The following is a 21,542-nucleotide window of genomic DNA, read 5'->3' as shown; positions in this document are numbered from 1 at the left end:
ATCTTTATTTCTCCCTATAAAGCTGATTTAGATGACGAAGCATGTGCCACTTATGGAAAGTTATGTAAAACAAATGGTGAACATCTATTGTTGTCAATCATTAGTGTAAAAGGAAAATAGGAAATGTTTAGATGACTTTACACACACACATATACAAACACACAGATACATAATTCTCATGCCCAATGTAATTTGTCTCAATGCAACACTGTAGCTCAGAAGTAAAAGCTCCTGCAGTTTTGATTGCTTTTCCCTTGGTGGTGTTGCATTAGAATAGATTGATTACCTTTGGCATGCACAATTTATTTGACTCCAATGTCCTCTCACCGCAACATTCCTGTTTGTCTGAGGACATAAATAAGCGCATGCGCGTGTGTGTGTTTATGTCTGTGTCTCAGTGTGTGTGTGTGTGCCGGTCTGTGTCTCTCTCTGTGTGTGTGTGTGTGTGTGTGTGTGTGTGTGTGTGTGTGTGTGTGTGTGTGTGTGTGTGTGTGTGTGTGTGTGCATTATTGAGTGCATATAAATCAAAATCAAATCAAGTTATATTTGTCACATGCGCCAACTACAACAGGTGTAGTAGACCTTACCATGAAATGCTTACTAGCCCTTAACCAACAATGCAGTTTTTATTTTTATTTATTATATCACCTTTATTTAACCAGGTAGGCCAGTTGAGAACAAGTTCTCATTTACAACTGCGACCTGGCCAAGATAAAACAAAGCAGTGCGACACAAACAACAACACAGAGTTACACAATAAACAAACAGTCAGTACAGTCAATAACACAATAGAAAGAAAAAAAATAAGTTCAAGAAATAGAGTTGTGAAAATATTTTGTAAATTAAAATATAAAATAAAAAGTAACACAATAAAATAACTATAACGAAGCTATATACAGGAGGTACCGGTTACTGGTCAAAGTGCGGGGGTATAGGTTGTCAAGGTAATTTGTACATGTAGGTGGGGGTAAAGTGTGCAATGTATTGTTTTCTCTACCTTCTTGAATTTTGTGCTGTTGTCTGTGCCCAATAATGTTTGTACCCTGTTTTGTGCTGCTACCATGTTGTGCTGCTGCCATGTTGTGTTGCTACCATGATGTGTTGTTATATGCTGCTGCCATGCTATGTTGTTGTCTTAGGTTTCTCTTTATGTAGTGTTGTGTTGTCTCTCTTGTCATGATGTGTGTTTTCTCCTATCTTTATATTTAATAAATGTTTATTTTTAAACCCAGCCCACGTCCCCGCAGGAGACCTTTTGCCTTTTGGTAGGCCGTCATTGTAAATAACTGACTTCCCTAGTTAAATAAAGGTTAAATAAAAAAATGTATGAAATAAAAAAGTTACTAACAGATAGCAGCCGCAGTGTAATAGTGCGGGTGGCCATTTGATTAATTGTTCAGCAGTCTTATGGCTAGGGGGTAGAAGCTGTTAAGGAGCCTTTTGGACATAGACTTGGCTCTCAGGTACCGCTTGCCATGTGGTAGCAGAGAAAACAGTCTATGACTTGGGTGACTGGAGTCTTTGAAGATTTTTTGGGCCTTCCTCTGACACCACCTATTATATAGTGATGTACTGGGCCATACATACTACCCTCTGCAGCACCTTATGGTCAAATGCAGAGCAGTTTCCATAGCAGGCAGTGATGCAACCGGTCAGGATGCTCTCGATGGTGTAGAACTTTTTGAGCATCTGGAGACCCATGCTAAATCTTTTCAGTCTCCTGAGTGGGAAAAGCCGTTGTTGTCCCCTCTTCACGTCTGTCTTGGTGTGTTTGGACCATGATAGTTTGTTGGTGATGTGGACACCAAGGAAGTTAAACTCTCAACCCGCTCCACTACAGCTCCGTCGATGTGAATGGGGGCATGTTCGGCCCCCCTTTTCCTGCAGTCCACGATCAGCAACTTTGTCTTGATCACATTGAGGGAGAGGTTGTTGTCCTGGCACCACCCTGCTAAGTCTCTGACCTCCTCCCTAGAGGCTGTCTCATCGTTGTCGGTGATCAGGCCTACCACTGTTGTGTCGTCAGCAAACTTAATGATGGTGTTAGAGTCATGCTTGGCCACGCATATAGACCTAGAGTGTAGGATATGTTGTAATGTCTATGTTAATAGTTAGCTTAAGTGATTATATGTGTTTATGCATAAGTGTCTGCAGTTTGTGTGATTAACTTGTGTGTGTGCGTGTGTGTACTGCGTGCGTTGGTGCATGTGTAGGGCAGTAACGTGATGGAGGACTTGGACCTTAGAGATATGGGAATCACTGACCCTGGACACAGAAAGAAGATCCTCCACGCAGCACGCAGCTTGCCCAAGGTAGTTATCATCAGTCTAGGGCACCACCTGCAACCTTTTACCTGGATGAGCATTCATCTAAGAACATCAAGGTGTCAATGAGTGTGCATTGGATTTATCTACGTTTGTGCATAGTATTATCAATCATGACAGGATGACCGGTATTGTAAAGTAGCTTGGATCTTGCCTGTAGCTATGGCAAAAGAGATCCCATGACAAAGCCCTTTGACATTGGTTATGGTTGGAATATCCTGAAGGGAATTGTGAAATCCTGCTTTTATTTTAATGTATTTTGATCTATTTTCTGCCCCTGTCTATAGGTGAAGGCCCTGGGCTGTGATGGCAGCACCTCTCTCTCCACCTGGTTGGATGTGCTAGGTCTGCAGGAGTACCTGCCTAACTTCCTGTCTAGCGGCTACCGTACCTTGGACTGTGTGAAGAACCTATGGGAGTTGGAGATTGTCAATGTGAGGCCAATGTTTTGTTAGTGAATTATAGAGTGCCTCAGGGAGGAGACAGTGCTGTACTGAGCTTAAGGAAAACAGATTTGAGCTGAATAATTGAGGAGTCCGTTCTGTCTGCCTGTTGTGTGCCGGCATGGGTGTCCAACTATGTATTTCATTGGAGGCTGCTGAGGGGAGGATGGCTCATGATAATGGCTGGAACGTAAATGGAATGGCATTAAACACACGGAAACCATGTATTTGATACCATTCCACTAATTCCACTCCAGCCATTACCACGAGCCCGTCCTCCCCAATTAAGGCGTCACCAACCACCTGTGGTGTATTTCCATTCATATTTGTTTTTGTCAGTATTAGTGTTCATATGCACACAGGCCTTAGTACAGTCTAGTCACCATTGTGTCCCATCTGTGCCGGTCTCTGTAGGTGTTGAAAATCGGCGTTCTGGGCCACAGGAAGAGGATCATAGCGTCTCTGGCAGAGCGGCCCTATGAGGAGGCCCCGACCAAATCACAGATCTCTCACCGTCTCTCACAGATCAGGGTTAGTTAGAGCCTTGTCACATTTTAACAATAATTTCACCTGTATGACACTACATAACATTCTAATACCTAATTGAAATATGTATTGAGTTACTATTTTGTTTGAAATCTTCCACGCCCACATCATCAATCAATCTGTATGTGTCAGTTTCAGGACTTGTTGTCCCAGACAGGGACCTCTGCTCTGAGTCAGATGGACCCGTCCACCAGTCGCTCCATGGACATGCTCCTGCCCCTGGGAGAGGCAGGCAGGAGGAGGAGAGCCATGGACCAGGACTGCAGTGTGTCCCTGCGCTCCTACAGCGAGAGACCACGCTCTCATGTTAGTTCTCCTGCCAAAACGCTGTCTTTACCTGTAGCTCATAAAGTGATGGAAATATGTGTCTCTGTGGTATGCTTGGGATAATCATGTCATAAAGAGAGGAAGCTGCTGCTGAGGTGATCTGAAACCAAAGCTGTTATGTGTTTAACAAATTATTGGGTCATTCTATGCTTGTATTAAATATATATTGATCAGTCAAGTGTTACAGCATCTTTGTAGTTTTATTATCCAGTAATATTTTGTGACAAAATTGTATGCCATAAGCATCCCTGTACACTACAGAATCAATCCGTCTCTACTGTATGTGTCTTTCTAGGACAGACAGAGTGACAGACATAGGGAACCCAGTTTGACCCTTCGGCCGCCTAGCCAGTCTGCCACATACGCTACAGTGTCCACTTGGCATCACCAGCCTGAGAAACTCATCTTAGAGTCCTGTGGGTATGAGGCCAGTGTAAGTCATGTCTACAGTCATTATGCCCCCTGAAGAGAAGTCACCAACAAAAAAATTCCATTCATTACAATCCACATAATAATTAACATTTTCTGTTGCTGCAGGATTATTTTCCTACTGTAGCAAACTGGCTCAAATTAAGATTCTACATATAGTCACCAGCTATCCAATATTGATCATTGCTTGATGTATCAGAAATTGATAATTCAGAGATGATAACCTTTTTTGTTGCTTCTTTTCCAGTATTTAGGATCAATGATTATCAGGGATCTACGGGGGATTGAGTCAACTCAAGAAGCCTGTGCCAAAATTAGGGTACGTGATGTCATCAATATTCAATCACTCTTTTCTAGCACTCCATATTGATATATAACCCCTTGCCATTTTCTTTCTACTTCTAGAAGTCGAAGGACCATTCAAGAAAGGGTCCTGTTGTCATCCTTTCCATCACCTATAAAGGGGTCAAGTTTATTGACGCAGCCACTAAGGTACTGGGAGCCTGCAGGCAATGAGAGATGCATGATGATGTCAGCAGCATCATTTCCCTACTTCGCTCTCTCATACTGATTCCCCTAAATAAAGATAGCACTGTTGGTGCCGATGAAGTCTGTTGTTTCTGGTCAATGTTGTTGTTCCTGTTGCTCCTCAGTTCCATTCTGTTCTTCTGTCCTCTCACCAGACCATAGTAGCCGAACATGAGATCAGGAACATCTCCTGTGCGGCCCAGGACCCTGAGGAACTCTGTACCTTCGCCTACATCACCAAGGACAATAAAAGTGGCCACCACTTCTGCCATGTCTTCAGCACTGTGGAAGTGGTGAGGAACAGGATGATGACACAACCCCAAACCCTTCAATCACTCCATACATTATTATCACTCCATAAGACTACAGATGTAGGATCTTAATTTGATCACTTTTTTGTTGCTGAGAATTGTCCTGCACAGCAGGAATGGTTTTAAAATGCTTGAGTTGCCCTAATGTAAAATGTATCAACCCCTACAAAAAAATTCCATTCATTATAATCCACATAATAATTAACATTTTCTGTTGCTGCAGGATTATTTTCCTACTGTAGCAAACTGGCTCAAATTAAGATTCTACATATGTATGCCAAAATACAATCACCCATTTCCCACCTTAAAATCTTTCTAAAGTACTCTGACTATTATTAATTTAACTATAAATGCCATATACAGTAATATCATGAAAAGTTTGATAGGAAAAGGTTTATTGGAGTTTGGCAACCTGCTGACAAAACTGCATGCAACTTCACATCTTGATTAATTAAATTGCCTTAATGTATTGATTAAAGTAATGCACCTGCTGTCATGCAAATAACTTCATATCTTGATTAGTCTCTTTTAAAGCCATGTTTCAAAAAGGCCTGGCACACGATACAAAGCTACATCTCGATTGTCTAATTGCATCCTTGATTAACATAGTGCTCCTGCTATGAATGGCATCTCAATGACAAAAATGCTGATTTATTGTAATTAGTACCTCATTCAGAGTGCCTCATTCAAAGTAGCTGTCAGTCACTACTGCAACCGTCTGTTCATTCTTTACTCCCTCCCTCGGTACAGACCCAGACCTATGAGATCATCCTGACGCTGGGTCAGGCCTTTGAGGTGGCCTATCAGCTGGCTCTCCAGACCAAAGCCAGGCAGTATGTCCCAGTCCCCCCACCATCTCTGGGGTCAGAGGTCATTGAGACCAAATCCAGCCGGCCCACATCACAGCAATGGAGCAGCATGAGGAGATCAACAGTGAGTACCACACACTGAGCATAAACACAAATCTCACTCGTAGCACAACATGTGTGTTTCTGCACGTGCATTATGTGATATATACATACTGTGTTTCTGTATATTCAGTATGTATGTGTAGATGTGTATGTGTGTATGCAGAAATATGCACAACCAGATGACTCACAGAGTGTTCCTTCGGAGTTTAAACCACTGATCACCCTGTTACACACAAAGGAAGACTTGAAGAGCGATGAAAGTGATGAGTCATTATTTTGCTACCAATCTCATCTCCCCGACTCTGAGTCACTCAGATCGGAGTAGATTTTCCTGCAGCCATACAATATAAGAACCATGATGAATGAATAGTCTTATTTTTTTTTGCTTACAGGCAGGATATAATTTCCTGTGGGAGTAAAGAGAGAGAAGGAGAGCTGTGTCTCTCTGCTGGTCGCCAGGCCCCTCCTCTGTTTCCATGTATATTGATTGAGAGTGTTACGTAAATGTTTACATATGCCTCAGGCCCTGTATGGATGTATTAACCTTTCAGGCCCCAGAATAATGAACACTCAGTGATCACTGTCACCTGATAAAGCTGCACCATCTGGACCATGTATGCACACGGCTCAACATGTTTATGCGTCCATACAAATCACTGTACTTTATTATCTACTACAAACAGAATATATTATGAGGTACAATATATGAGGTATAATATATGAGGTATAAGATATAAGGTATAATCAGAGGTGCAACTTTCACTGGGGACGGGGGAGAAATGTACCCCCTACATTATGAAATTGCATTTTTGTCCCCCCCCAGTTTTACCATTGGAATGTGATACAAAACGAGGCAACGGTGTGTTTTAGGACAATACGGATGCTTCCAGGTGTTTGGGTAGGGTGCTTAGAGTGTTTATCCGACTGGATAAAAAACGAACTAAAAAACAACAACATTATGTCCCCCCCACTTCTAAAACCAAAGTTGCACCCCTGGTATAATATATGAGGTATAATATGTCAGGTATAATATATGAGGTATAAAATATTAGGTATAATAGATGAGATATAAAATATTAGGTATAATATATGAGGTATAATATATGAGATATAATATATTAGGTAGAACATTTGAGGTATAATACATTAGGTATAATATATAAGGTAATCAGTAAGCAGCATAATGCACAAGTTGGTGGTATTTATGATCGAGTTTTAGGCAGTGGAATTTTAGGAACATCTACACACGGGAACTAAATTTGCAGCTGTTAATGTTGACAATGATTTCACAATTGTGAGATGACCTTTCCTTTTTTCCGAAGTGATTTCATTCTTGCCAGGTGTGCACTCTTTTTGTCCCATGTCCATTATGGCATAAATCACTGTGCAGCTGAACACTGTCAGAGTTGGGGAAGCTACTCTGAAAATATAATTTACCTTGCGACCAATTACTTCACATTGGAAAAAGTTGAGCTGCACTAAAGCTAATTAGTTTACTTAACTAAAGTAACTTTGAAACAGTAGTTGACGACATCCAAACTGCTTTGTGATACATTATCATATCTACATCTGAAATGTCATAGACTACAAATTACAAGAACAGCTCAGATGTTAACAGAATGTGTAATTTAGCATATTAAACACAAAAACTGTTTCAAATAAGAATATTGTATTTTAAGTGAGAAACTGTTATTTTAGCAAGAAAAGTAGTGAGTAGTTCCAGTAGTTAGCTACACCCCTACATGACAAAAATGTAATTAACTACTGAAACACTACCAATATTAGAATTTTGTTTAACTACCACCAATCTACTGCAAAGTGGGGTTAAATTACTAGTTGAACTATATGTAGTTCACTACTCCTAAACACTGCACTGTGTACCCTGTACTGTACTGGCTGTGCCTAGACACTGAAGGGAACCTGGCTAGTACAGTCCAGTCTAGTTGGCAGATGAGATAAAGCCCTGCTATGCCAGCTGCTGTCTAGTATAAAACAATGTTTCAGAGTTCAATCTTAACAACATTATTTGTCTACACCAAATAGGATGTGATAAACAACCTAGATGATTCACTCTTTACAGGATATCTTGCACTGCTATGGTCAGTTCAGTGCCACTATACATGCTCTGTTCTTCTATTTCCCTGTTTAACATTTCTTTGCTCTTCTCTTCTTGATCCTCTTGTTTCCCAGGGTGCCCCTCCACTAGAATGCCGCTGCTGTTACTGTCACACGTGTACTACCCACCGCCCCTCCTTCCTCCCGTTGCACTCTGTTAGCCCTGGAGTCCAGGTCCTGCTCTCTCCTCCTTTCCGCTATCCTTCATCATCCATCTGCTAACCTACCTGACATACCTCTAACTCTCTCTCTCTCTTGTCATTCCATGCCCATCTTTAGTTTTTTTCCAGGCACTTCATGTAGCTACAGAATATTTGCCCTTTTGATTTGACTTAGCCTACACTGAATTTCTGTCACATTCTCTATTTTCTCATAGTCATTCCATTTGAGCTTTTTTAAGATAAGCAGTTCTTTCTCATGAATTGTTTCCTGAGGATAATTAGGCTATAGCTTAGATTTGACTTAACCAGCTACAAATGATTTATGGCTTAACAGTTGTGCTGCTAATGATCTAGTGTTTTAATTGCATAGCGGTGTGATAAGTACAAATAGGAAGATGCTTGAGGTGGCCTATTTAGTCTTAATCCTGCAATATTACTCAGCTTTTGGATTCAGATTAATCTGGTATTGGACAGCTATAATTTATATACAGTATCAGCCAAAAGTTTGGACAAACCTACTCTTTAAAGGGTTTTTCATAATGTTTTACTGTTTTCTACATTGGAGAATAATAGTGAAGACATCAGAACAATCAAATAATACATATGGAATCATGTAGTAACCCCAAAAGTGTTAAACAAATAAAAATATATACAGTGGGGCAAAAAAGTATTTAGTCAGCCACCAATTGTGCAAGTTCTCCCACTTAAAAAGATGAGAGAGGCCTGTAATTTTCATCATAGGTACACTTCAACTATGACAGACAAAATGAGAAAAGAAATCCAGAAAATCACATTGTAGGATTTTTAATGAATTTATTTGCAAATTATGGTGGAAAATAAGTATTTGGTCACCTACAAACAAGCAAGATTTCTGGCTCTCACAGACCTGTAACTTCTTCTTTAAGAGGCTCCTCTGTCCTCCACTCGTTACTTGTATTAATGGCACCTGTTTGAACTTGTTATCAGTATAAAAGACACCTGTCCACAACCTCAAACAGTCAAACTCCAAACTCCACTATGGCCAAGACCAAAGAGCTGTCAAAGGACACCAGAAACAAAATTGTAGACCTGCATCAGGCTGGGAAGACTGAATCTGCAATAGGTAAGCAGCTTGGTTTGAAGAAATCAACTGTGGGAGCAATTATTAGGAAAGGGAAGACATACAAGACCACTGATAATCTCCCTCGATCTGGGACTCCACGCAAGATCTCACCCCGTGGGGTCAAAATGATCACAAGAACGGTGAGCAAAAATCCCACAACCACACGGGGGGACCTAGTGAATGACCTGCAGAGAGCTGGGACCAAAGTAACAAAGCCTACCATCAGTAACACACTACGCCGCCAGGGACTCAAATCCTGCAGTGCCAGACATGTCCCCCTGCTTAAGCCAGTACATGTCCAGGCCCGTCTGAAGTTTGCTAGAGAGCATTTGGATGATCCAGAAGAAGATTGGGAGAATGTCATATTGTCAGATGAAACCAAAATATAACTTTTTGGTAAAAACTCAACTCGTCGTGTTTGGAGGACAAAGAATGCTGAGTTGCATCCACAGAACACCATACCTACTGTGAAGCACGGTGGTGGAAACATCATGCTTTGGGGCTGTTTTTCTGCAAAGGGACCAGGACGACTGATCCGTATAAAGGAAAGAATGAATGGGGCCATGTATCGTGAGATTTTGAATGAAAACCTCCTTCCATCAGCAAGGGCATTGAAGATGAAACGTGGCTGGGTCTTTCAGCATGACAATGATCCCAAACACACCGCCCGGGCAACGAAGGAGTGGCTTCGTAAGAAGCATTTCAAGGTCCTGGAGTGGCCTAGCCAGTCTCCAGATCTCAACCCCATAGAAAATCTTTGGAGGGAGTTGAAAGTCTGTGTTGCCCAGCAACAGCCCCAAAACATCACTGCTCTAGAGGAGATCTGCATGGAGGAATGGGCCAAAATACCAGCAACAGTGTGTGAAAACCTTGTGAAGACTTACAGAAAATGTTTGACCTCTGTCATTGCCAACAAAGGGTATATAACAAAGTATTGAGATAAACTTTTGTTATTGACCAAATACTTATTTTCCACCATAATTTGCAAATAAATTCATTGAAAATCCTACAATGTGATTTTCTGGATTTTTTTCCCTCATTTTGTCTGTCATAGTTGAAGTGTACCTATGGTGAAAATTACATGCCTCTCTCATCTTTTTCTGAGAACTTGCACAATTGGTGGCTGACTAAATACTTTTTTGCCCCACTGTATATTTTTTTTAATTCTTCAAAGTAGCCACCCGTTGCCTTGATGACAGCTTTGCACACTCTTGGCTTTCTCTCAACCAGATTCACCTGGAATGCTTTTCCAACAGTTTTGAAGGAGTTCCCACATATGCTGAGCACTCGTTGGCTGTTTTTTCTTCACTCTGCAGTCCAACTCATCCCAAACCATCTCAATTGGGTTGAGGTCGGGTGATTATGGAGGCCAGGTCATCTGATGCAGCACTCCATCACTCTCCTTCTTGGTCAAATAGCACTTACACAGCCTGGAGGTGTGTTGGATCATTGTCCTGCTGAAAAACAAATGATAGTCCCACTAAGCGCAAACCAGATGGGATGGCGTATTGCTGCAGAATGCTGTGGTAGCCATGCTGGTTAAGTGTGTCATCAGCAAAGCATCCCCATACCATCACACCTCCTCCTCCATGCTTCACGGTGCAAACCACACATGCGGAGATCATCCGTTCACCTACTCCTTGTCTCGCAAAGACACGGCGGTTGGAACCAAAAATCTCAAATTTGGAACCAAAAATCTCAGATTTCCACTGGTCTAATGTCCATTGCTAGTGTTTCTTGGCCAAAGAAAGTTTCTTCTTCTTATTGGTGTCCTTTAGTAGTGGTTTCTTTGCAGCAATTCAACAATGAAAGCCTGATTCACGCAGTCTCTAACAGTGGATGTTGAGATGTGTCTGTTACTTGAACTGTGTGAAGCATTTATTTGGACTGCAATCTGAGGTGCAGTTAACTCTAATGAATTTATCATCTGCAGCAGAGGTAACTCTGGGTCTTCCTTTCCTGTGGCGGTCCTCATGGGAGCCAGTTTCATCATAGTGCTTGATGGTTTTTGCGACTGCACTTGAAGAATATTTCAAAGTTCTTGAAATTTCCCAGATTGACTGACCTTCATGTCTTAAATTCATGATAGACTGTCGTTTCTCTTCGCTACCTTGAGCTGTTCTTGCCATAATATGGACTTGGTCTTTTACCAAATAGGGCTATCTTCTGTATACCACCCCTACCTTGTCACAACACAACTAATAGTCTCAAACACATTAAGAAGGAAATCAATTCCATAAATGAACTTTTAACAAGGCACACCTGTTAACTGAAATGCATTCCAGGTGACTACCTCATGAAGCTGGTTGAGAAAATGCCAAGAGTGTGCAAAGGGTGGCTACTTTGAAGAATCTCATACATAAAATATATTTTGATTTAACACTTTTTTAGCTACTACATGATTCCATATGTGCTATTTCATAGTTTGGATGTATTCACTATTGTTCTATAATGTAGAATAGTACAAATAAAGAAAAACCCTTGAATGAGTAGGTTTGTCTAAACTTTTGACTGGTACTGAATATGTAGACAGTAGTATATTTCAGTTTTGCATTGCCACAATGTACTTTATTTGGGGTTTATCAGTGGTGTTTAGTGTAATCAGACATACAGGACTACTAATTAAAGTACATTTTTTATAAGGAAAAGCTATAACATATGATGTTTATCCTGGTAGTGATCAGTGTTGATTTCTGGCTGTTCATGTGTTAACAGAGGCACTTTTTTTTCTTGGTGAACCTATTGTTTAAGAGCGCATGTTTGAATCCTTACGGTGTTTTCACATTTTCACTTAATTTGAAGCCCAGACTAAGAGACAGATGGGAGTGTGTGTGGTCTGTTAGGTCTCCAGCAGCCTGTTTTGTTATCAGACATCTATCTATATGTTGTGGATTGAGCCCTGGTGTCTGTGATTCTAGCATCACTGGACTGTGCCTTTATTCCACTTGCACATGTGCTGAGGACTTGAGTGTGCAACTCTCATCCCCCCTCCCCTCCCCCGGCAGATTGACCCTCTGGAGATGGACACAGACATGCAGTCCCTGGGCAGCACCACCTGGCTCTTCAACCAGAGAGACTCCAACAAGCGCCCTGTCAGCACCAAGTACGAGACCACCATATTCTGAGACTGGATCGCCTGCCCCATCCTCACCTCGCACTAGCACCCAGTTTGACCCCTGACCTCTACCGCCCTCTCTCTCTCTCACGAGCCCTGTGCCTTCTCACTGTGATGGTAGCATCCCTCAGGGCTGCCCCCTCTCCTTTGCCCTGCCCTACACAAACCTCACCCTGCTCTGACATCACACATCCCTGCAGCTCTCTCCTGTTCCTCACCCCTTGGCAGACCCTGCTCCTCCTGCAGCCACTGATGGAGCCCCTTGACTTGTGGATGGACCTGAACTGAACCTACAATGGCCCTGCTCTCTCAACCGATCTGCCTCCTCCTCCCAACTACTTGCATTTGCATCCACCCCCTATTAGGTTTATCATCATTGAAGACATTGTGGTTTTTGTTCTCTTCCTGTCATGCCATTATTTTCCAAGTGACTCCCTTCGGTCAAAACAAGCATGACTTTTTTTCTGTTCAGCTACCTGTTGCATTTTTACCTGATAGTAACATGATAAGCATTGGCTGCACTGCCAATGTGAACAAGAAAAGAACAAACCTTCACAAGTACCTCTTTTTATCTAACGCCAAAGGAGTACTATTCTTGTGATATTATCAACTTACCGTTTTGGTCCCACATAGAGTGGAACAAAGAACATTATCATGTCCCAAACAACCTCCTCAGCCATAAACAATAGTTTACCCCCTTCCCAAAAGGATTAACAATTTTGTCTTTTTAATACCATGTTTATTTTTGTATTTCACTTGTTTTCCGCTAAAGGCAAGTTCAATATTTTTCTTTCCCTATCTGAAGCTTGTCCTGTCTTGCCAGACATCTACCACTGTGAGGTGCTGTGAGGAGACACATCACCTGAGATGCATGAAAGACAAAAAAAAACTATTTTTTCTACGCATTTATTTTATCATACATTGATGGATCATCAAGGAATCTTCCCTTTCCATTCAAAATGGATCAAGAACTGAACCTCAAATTCCTGTGTGCTCTTCTTGTACACAAATGGGAGGACAACTTCGTCATCAATCTGCCAAGATCAGTAGCCTTAATTACTTCAATCTGGGCATCTATCAGTTTATCTAAATGTAATCAATTGAGCATCCCTTGCCACCATCACACACTCTCCACACCTGCTGACTGCTACATGCGTCTTCCATGGTTGAAAAGACTAACAGTACTTTTGAGTTGACAACACATGAACACTTTGGCTGAGCTGCAATGAAGTTGTTGTAATGGTACAGGTTTGTCCAGATAATACTGTCTATAATGCTCTGTAGCTTCACAGTGTGCATGGTGCCTCACCAGTCATTTTATTATTAAGAGAGACAATCAACAGAGACTGTTTGGCTCATCAGAGAACACTGTGTTAAAACATGGCACTATCCCTTAAAAAAATATATTGTTTTAAAATGGATATGGTTGGTTTCTTTAATAAGATATGCTTTTAAGACCAGGGCTTCCTGGAATATATTTAGTGAAAGAAACCAAGGGAAGCAAGACCACAATAATATCGGCGTAGTAAATAATTTAAGTGCAAATGTATGAGAAATTACCAAAACACCATGGTCATGAAGGTCACATTTGGGTATGTCCAAGGAATTTGAGGGCAATAATTGAATTTGCCAATTCATGGTGAAGGATACAATATATTCCTAATAACATTGTTTTAATTTTAGACAATTTATGAGGCAAGGCACATTTGTGTTGCTGGACTCCTTATGTTGCATCTTATCAAGATTACGTGGGTTGTAATCCATGCCATGGCACATAGGTTCAGCATGAGGTACAGTGTGTTTAAACAAATTAGTCACAAAAACATTAGCGACAGTGCCAAAGATTCAGGCTTACTCATGGAACTTTACATTTGAGGGATCAAAATGTAATTAGATATGCTTTCATTGTGCAAATAGTTTTTGGTTGAAAATATCTGTGAAACTGCATTCTTGTTTTTCCTTTCACAGGGATTTATACCGCAGGTCTAGTTATCTACACTATATATACAAAATATGTGGACACCCCTTATAATTAGTGGATTCGGCTATTTCAGCCACACACGTTGCTAACAGGTGTAAAATTGAGCATACAGCCACGCACTCTCCATAGACAAACATTGGCAGTAGAATGGCCTTACTAAAGAGGTCAGTGACTTTCAATGTGGCACCATCATACTGTAGGATGCCATCTTTCCAACAAGTCAGTTCTTCAAATTTCTGCCCTGCTAGAGCTTCCCCGGTCAACTGTAAGTGTTGTTATTGTGAAGTGGAAACGTCTAGGAGCAACAACGGCTCAGCCGTGAGGTGGTAGGCCACACAAGCCCACAGAACGGGACCGCCGAGTACTGAAACGCGTAGCATGTAAAAATCATCTGTCCTCAGTTGCAACACTCACTACCGACTTCCAAACTGCCTCTGGAAGCAACATCAGCACAATAACTGTTCGTCAGGAGCTTCACAAAATGGGTTTCCATGGCCGAGCAGCTGCACAGAAGCCTAAGATCACCATGCGCAATGCCAAGCGTTGGCTGGAGTGGTGTAAAGTTTGTCGCCATTGGACTCTGGAGCAGTGGAAACGCTTTCTCTGGAGGGATGAATCACGCTTCACCATCTGGCAGTCCGACAAACTAATCTGGGTTTGGTGGATGCTAGGAGAACGCTACCTGCCCGAATGCACCGTGCCAATTGTCAAGTTTGGTGGAGGAGGAATAATGGTCTGGGGCTGTTTTTCATATTTCGAGCTACAAGTTCCAGTGAAGGGAAATCTTAACGCTACAGTGACATTCTAGACAATTCTGTGCTTCCAACTTTGTGGCAACAGTTTGGGGACGGCCCCTTCCTGCTTCAGCATGACAATACCCCCGTTCACAAAGCGAGGTCCATACACAAATGGTTTGTCGGTGCGGAAGAACTTGACTGGCCTGCACAGAGTCCTGACCTCAACCCCATCGAACACCTTTGGGGTGAATTGGAACGGCGACTGCGAGCCAGGCCTAATCGGCCAAAATCAGTGTCCAACCTCACTAATGCTCTTGTGGCTGAATGGTCCCCACAGCAATGTTCTAACATTTAGTGGAAATGTTTCCCAGAAGAGTGGGGGCTGTTATAGCAGAAACGAGGAAACCAAATCCATATTAATACCCATGATTTTGGAAAGAGATGTTCAACAAGGTGTCCACATACGTTTGGTCATGTAGTGTGTCTGTTGGCTCTATCTGTTTGTGTTTTGCTCAACCTATTCTGTGTGCTGTGTAGCCTTGTGTTTGTGTCCTTGTGGGAAGATGGGTTGTTCTGTCTCTAGCTGCTGTCCTCATTCTGTGTCTCCTGCTGCAGGAGATGTTATGTTTCGCCTCTCTCCAAACGACACCTGGTTAATACAGGATGGCTGACTGGAGAATGACTGTTAAGACATGCTAGTCTCTGTGCGGTACTGTAGCTGTGTCTCATCGTCAATCTGTTCTGACTGTTACAGTACTGATGCATGTGGCAGTATTTGTGTTTGGTCCTCTGATGGCCCATTGAGGTGTCTGTAACAGCAGTGTCTGTTTTGTTTTATCTTATAATTTGCTGTTTTGTTTTACTTTTTTCTTCGTTTCACAAAGATAGCACCTCATCTCATTTACATTGTCCAGCATTGTCATTTCTCTTGCACTACGTATGTTCCTCCCTGTTATGTGTTGAAATCATGAAAATACATTCAACCTGTTTTGGTTTGGGTCCATATAAAAGCCTTAAGTATTTAAAGAGCAGAGGCTATTTCAAGCAGACACAATTGTGGTGGCATGATTTGGCTGTGCATGCTTCTGTTTTTTAACGTCAGTGTTTTCCTTGTGTAGCTCACTCCAGCGTTCAAGTTTCCGGACACCAAGCTATGAGTTGAAGTGGAGCAGCCAATGTGAGCGTCTGCGTGTGTGTAGACTAGAGCCAGAGAGACCAACAGGGATACATTCAGCGGGTCTATGAGGGACTGTTTGATAAGGTCTGCTGCCTTCTACCACATCTCCTGAATACCAAGTAACAGAGAAATTAGAACCTTACACTAGCTGTCTGTCCACTGGGTGAGAAGGTCAGTCTGAAAGGTCAAATATCCTCCCTGGCCTCACACTGACTGTCTTTACCTCCACATCTGACTTCCTGTAGGTACAATAATATACAGAATATAGACAATTAATGATGGGCCATTAATGACAATTGTTATTGATTCAGGTATATTTGAGATTAACATGTTGTTACTACCAGGATCAAGAAGAGAGAACAAGAGTACGTGAATCAAATTTAGAACTACCGTACCAGCATAATAATGCTATGCCCATGTATAGTTTGGGCAAAGTATAGTTTGTCAATGATAATGTTTAAAAATGTAAAGCAATATATACCTGAAATTAAATAGTACAATGGAACATCTCATTCTTAAGGTATTTGATTGTGTCTTAGGGCATCTTACTTGCATGGGAGTTTGAAGGAGCTGTCAGACAATATATTCTATGAGAGCTAATTGCATCTCTTTGTCACTAAGACAAGCCCAGGGACTGGCAGAGGAGATAGATGTATGCATGCAGAAGTCATACTCCCTCACTAGCAAAGACATTTGGAACAAAACATGTGATGGAAATAAACTGATGCATTTTTAAAATACACTATTTTTCAATGGCTAACTGATGTAGTAAGAGGATGAAATATATTATTCAATGGAGGGACTATTTAAAATTAGGAAGAAAATGCAACTTACAAACTCTTTACCCTTGTAAAAACTGGAAGCTTCTACACATGTAGCTTCTACAGGCTGCAGTATCTGTATTTAGTGTGAGATCTTAATATGGTATTGTAGGTTTAAATCACTTACCAGTAAGTACATAGTATAGAAAGGGATGAACACCAGCAGATGCTATGATCCTCAAAGACTGACATACCACAGCATGGAGTGAATTTCAGAACGGTTGATGCACTAGGCCAGGGATGGGCAACTTTGTTGGGGTGGGGGTCACAACAGAGGTATCATGCCCATAGGGAGTACAGGGGCATGTGCCCTTTAAGATGTGTCTTGTTAAAAACATTATTTAAAATAATAAGTATTTTTTTTCTGTAATACTACTAGCCAATTAGCAACTTCATGAAGTTGGCTTTGGCTAGCCTAATCTCCCAACCTCATAACTAGTTACCAAAAAGCCATTTAAGGCTATTAATCAAGGTAGAGCTGCTGGCTTGTCTATCTTAGCTGGAATGTCTGCTGGAAAAGTTGGTCGATTTTAGAAAAGCAAGCAATAACGAAGAGCTCTATTCAATCAGATCCGCTTTAGCCAACATCTGCATAGCGGTTGTTTTGGCGGTGTTGGAACTGTCATTATACCTAAAGCGGTCATTGCCATTGGCTACACAGAGTCGCATTAAGAGAAATCCAGCAGCCAGCAATCCCATGCAGCCATGTTTCCAAGTTCGAAAACTGGAATGTGAGATGTAATCTACACCTTGATTAGATTTATATAAATCCTAATTTTCAATTTGAGTGTCATTTACGTCTAATGCGAGTGGGGGCGGGTGAGCCTTTGTGACAATGATCACAAGCGCAGCTGTCTACGATTTAATGACTCCAACGCAATTACAACTCCAAAGCGTCCGCTATGGGGCGTCTGCTATTGCCGGTTAATGCTTGATCTGATTGAATCTAGGCCTAAATGTACTGACTAAGATTTATTTTCAATCCTTTACCCAGATTTGAGCAGAGATGCAGGGAAGAATATATATATTTTTTTAAATGTAAGAACCACCTGTCAGCAGGATACAGACAGCTCAAGAGGTATGCTTAGCTATGCAGAAAAAATATATACATATATTTTTTTGCATAGAATTAAGCATAATGTTTATGGCTCTAGATTGCAGGAAAAAGCTGTTTCAGGTGTCAACTTAGTCTTCACCTCCCAGCGATCCCCACATACTTTGTGCCCCCTTAGATTTTGGGAGTGCATGACTCCCCTGGGCTACAAGTTGCCCATCCCTGCGTTAGGCTAAGACCTCCAATGATAAAGTGTGGTTATAATATAATAATGTTTAACTCTGTAATGAGATGGCATGCTGAATTCCATCAGGTTGGGTGGCACCTCAATTATTTGTTAAGGGCAGTAATAGCCTAATAATTTATCCTAGAAATTATTACAGAATATTATTGACCAAGATCATATGGCCTTATACTCACACTTTTATACTTCAGAAGTCCTTTATAAGACAAGTGTATGTACAGTGTATAATGGTTTATGTATACAGTACCCGTCAAAAGTTTGGACACACATCCTCATTCAAAGGTTTTTCTTTATTTGTACTATTTTCCACATTGTAGAATAATAGTGAAGACATCAAAACTATGAAATAACAGAAAATGAATCATGTAGAAACTTTGCACACTCTTGGCATTCTCTCAACCAGCTTCACTTGGAATGCTTTTCCAACAGTCTTGAAGGAGTTCCCAAATATGCTGAGCACTTGTTGGCTGCTTTTCCTTCACTTTGCAGTCCAACTCATCCCAACCCATCTCAATTGGGTGGAGGTCAGGTGATTGTGGAGGCCAGGTCATCTGATGCAGCACTCCATCTTGGTCAAATTGCCTTTACACAGCTTGGACGTGTGTTGGGTCATTGTCCTGTGGAAAAAAAATGATAGTCCCACTAAGAGCAAACCAGATGGGATGGCGTATCGCTGAAGAATGCTGTGGTAGCTATGCTGGTTAAGTGTGCCTTGAATTCTAAATAAATCACTGACAGTGTCACCGGCAAACCTCGCCCACACCATCACACCTCCTCCATGCTTCACGGTGGGAACCACACAAGTTGAGATCATCCATTCACCTACTCTGCGTCTCACAAAGACATGGCGGTTGGAACCAAAAATCTCAAATTTGGACTCATCAGATCAAAGGACATATTTCCACTGGGCCAATGTCCATGGTTTGTGTTTCTTGGCCCAAGCAAGTCACATATTTTTATTGGTGTCCTTTAGTAGTGGTTTCTTTGTAGCAAATCGACCACGAAGGCCTGATTCACCCAGTCTCCTCTGAACAGTTGATGTTGAGATGTGTCTGTTACTTGAACTCTGTGAAGCATTTATTTGGGCTGCAATTTCTGAGGTTGGTAACTCTCTAATGAACTTATCCTCTGCAGCAGAGGTACAGTGGGGCAAAAAAGTATTTAGTCAGCCACCAATTGTGCAAGTTCTCCCACTTAAAAAGATGAGAGAGGCCTGTAATTTACATCATAGGTACACTTCAACTATGACAGACAAAATGAGAAAACAAATCCAGAAAATCTCATTGTAGGATTTTTAATGAATTTATTTGCAAATTATGGTGGAAAATAAGTATTTGGTCACCTACAAACAAGCAAGATTTCTGTCTCTCACAGACCTGTAACTTCATCTTTAAGAGGCTCCTCTGTCCTCCACTCGTTGCCTGTGTTAATGGCACCTGTTTGAACTTATCAGTATAAAAGACACCTGTCCACAACCTCAAACAGTCACACTCCAAACTCCACTATGGCCAAGACCAAAGAGCTGTCAAAGGACACCAGAAACAAAAAAATTAAAGGCCTCTCTCATCTTTTTAAGTGGGAGAACTTGCACAATTGGTGGCTGACTAAATACTTTTTTTGCCCCACTGTAAATCTGGGTCTTCCTTTCATGAGAGCCAGTTTCATCATATTGCTTGATGGTTTTTGCGAAATTTCAAAGATCTTGAAATTTCCCGCATTGACTGACCTTCATGTCTTAAAGTAATAATGGACTATCGTTTTTTTGCATATTTTAGCTGTTCTTGCCATAATATGGACTTCGTCTTTTACCAAATAGGGCTATCTTCTGTAAACCACCCCTACCTTGTCGCAACACAACTGATTGGCTCAAATGCATTAAGAAGGATAAATTCCACAAATGAACTTTTAACAAGGCACACGTGTTAATTGAAATGCATTCCAGGTGACTAACTCATGAAGCTGTTTGAGAGAATGCCAAGTGTGCAAAGCTTTCAAGGCAAAGGGTGGCTACTTTGAAGAATCTCAAATATAAAATATATTTTAATTCGTTTTTTTTTATTTGTTTTTTTGGGGTTACTACATGATTCCATGTGTGTTATTTCTTAGTATTGATGTCTTCACTATTATTCTACAATGTAGAAAATAGTAAAAATGAGTAGGGGTGTCCAAACGTTTGACTGGTACTGTAGGTATATCGATTTGTCATTTATGTTGTGAGTAGTATATTGTGCTTAGGGTTACTTACCCCTTTAGGTACCCCTTTTCCTTTCACTTACTAAGAAAAACAAACTCCACAATCCTTAGTCTTTCTTTTAGAACATGTTTTTCTCATTACTCTAAAACCAAACAATTAAAATGATAACTGAATTTGGTCTCCTCTTCATGAACTTGTTTGAAATAAAAATCATATCGAAACAATGGAGGAAAAAAAAGTCATACATTTTTTTTCATATACTGAACAAAAATATTAATGCAACAATTTAAAAGATTTTACAGATCATATAAAGAAATCAGTCAATTAAAATAAACTCATTAGGCCCTAATCTATGGATTTCACATGACTGGGAATACAGAATTGCATCTGTTGGTTACAGATACCTTTAAAAAAAATGAAGGGGCATTGTTAAAAAAAAAAATCTGTATCTGGTGTAACCACCATTTGCCTCGTGCAGCACAGTACATCTCCTTCACATAGAGTTGATTAGGCTGTTGATTGTGGCCTATGGAATGTTGTGAATGGCTGTGCGAAGTTGCTGGATATTGGCGGAGCATCCCAAACATGCTCAATGGGTGTCATGTATGGTGAGTATGCAGACCATAGAAGAACTGTGACATTTTCAGCTTCCAGGAATTGTGGTCAGATCCTTGCGGTGCATTATCATTCTGAAACATGAGGTGATGGCGGTGGATGAATGGCACGACAATGGGCCTCAGGATCTCATCACGGTATCTCTGTGCATTCAAAATTGCCATTTATAAAATATAATCATGTTTGATGTCTGTAGCTTATGCCTGTCCATACTACTGTCACCATGGGGCACTCTGTTCACAGCGTTGATTGACATCAGCAAAGCGCTTGCCCACATAACGCCATACACGTACGTTGTCCGCAGTTGTGAGGCCAGTTGGACGTACTGCCAAATTCTCTAAAACGACGTTAGAGGCGGCTTATGGTAGAGAAATGAACATGAAACTCTCTGGCAACAGTTCTGGTGG

At 41.2% G+C, this 21,542-nt stretch overlaps 1 protein-coding gene across 6 annotated transcripts in view; it reads left to right on the top strand.

Annotated features, from left to right (window-relative positions):
• Positions 1-16,947, top strand: part of anks1ab (ankyrin repeat and sterile alpha motif domain containing 1Ab) — a 32,268-nt gene extending 15,321 nt beyond the window's left edge. For 3 of the 6 annotated variants that reach the window (XM_036950540.2, XM_090204313.1, XM_090204315.1), the window contains 10 exons: positions 2,214-2,312; positions 2,612-2,758; positions 3,182-3,298; positions 3,446-3,619; positions 3,936-4,073; positions 4,317-4,388; positions 4,475-4,561; positions 4,753-4,890; positions 5,659-5,841; positions 12,203-16,947. In XM_036950540.2, coding sequence (XP_036806435.2) covers positions 2,214-2,312; positions 2,612-2,758; positions 3,182-3,298; positions 3,446-3,619; positions 3,936-4,073; positions 4,317-4,388; positions 4,475-4,561; positions 4,753-4,890; positions 5,659-5,841; positions 12,203-12,322 — 1,275 coding nt within the window. In that variant the 3' untranslated portion in view covers positions 12,323-16,947. Of the gene's footprint in view, positions 1-2,213; positions 2,313-2,611; positions 2,759-3,181; positions 3,299-3,445; positions 3,620-3,935; positions 4,074-4,316; positions 4,389-4,474; positions 4,562-4,752; positions 4,891-5,658; positions 5,842-8,009; positions 8,109-12,202 lie in introns of all 6 variants that reach the window. The other 3 variants (XM_021569581.3, XM_090204314.1, XM_021569578.3) reach the window with 2 other exon arrangements.
• Positions 16,948-21,542: the final 4,595 nt, after the last annotated feature.

Source organism: Oncorhynchus mykiss, chromosome 17 (genome assembly GCF_057628025.1).
Source record: "Oncorhynchus mykiss isolate SJ-2025 chromosome 17, ASM5762802v1, whole genome shotgun sequence".
In the NCBI taxonomy this organism is placed as follows: domain Eukaryota; kingdom Metazoa; phylum Chordata; class Actinopteri; order Salmoniformes; family Salmonidae; genus Oncorhynchus; species Oncorhynchus mykiss.
This window is presented reverse-complemented; position numbering and strand designations above follow the sequence as displayed.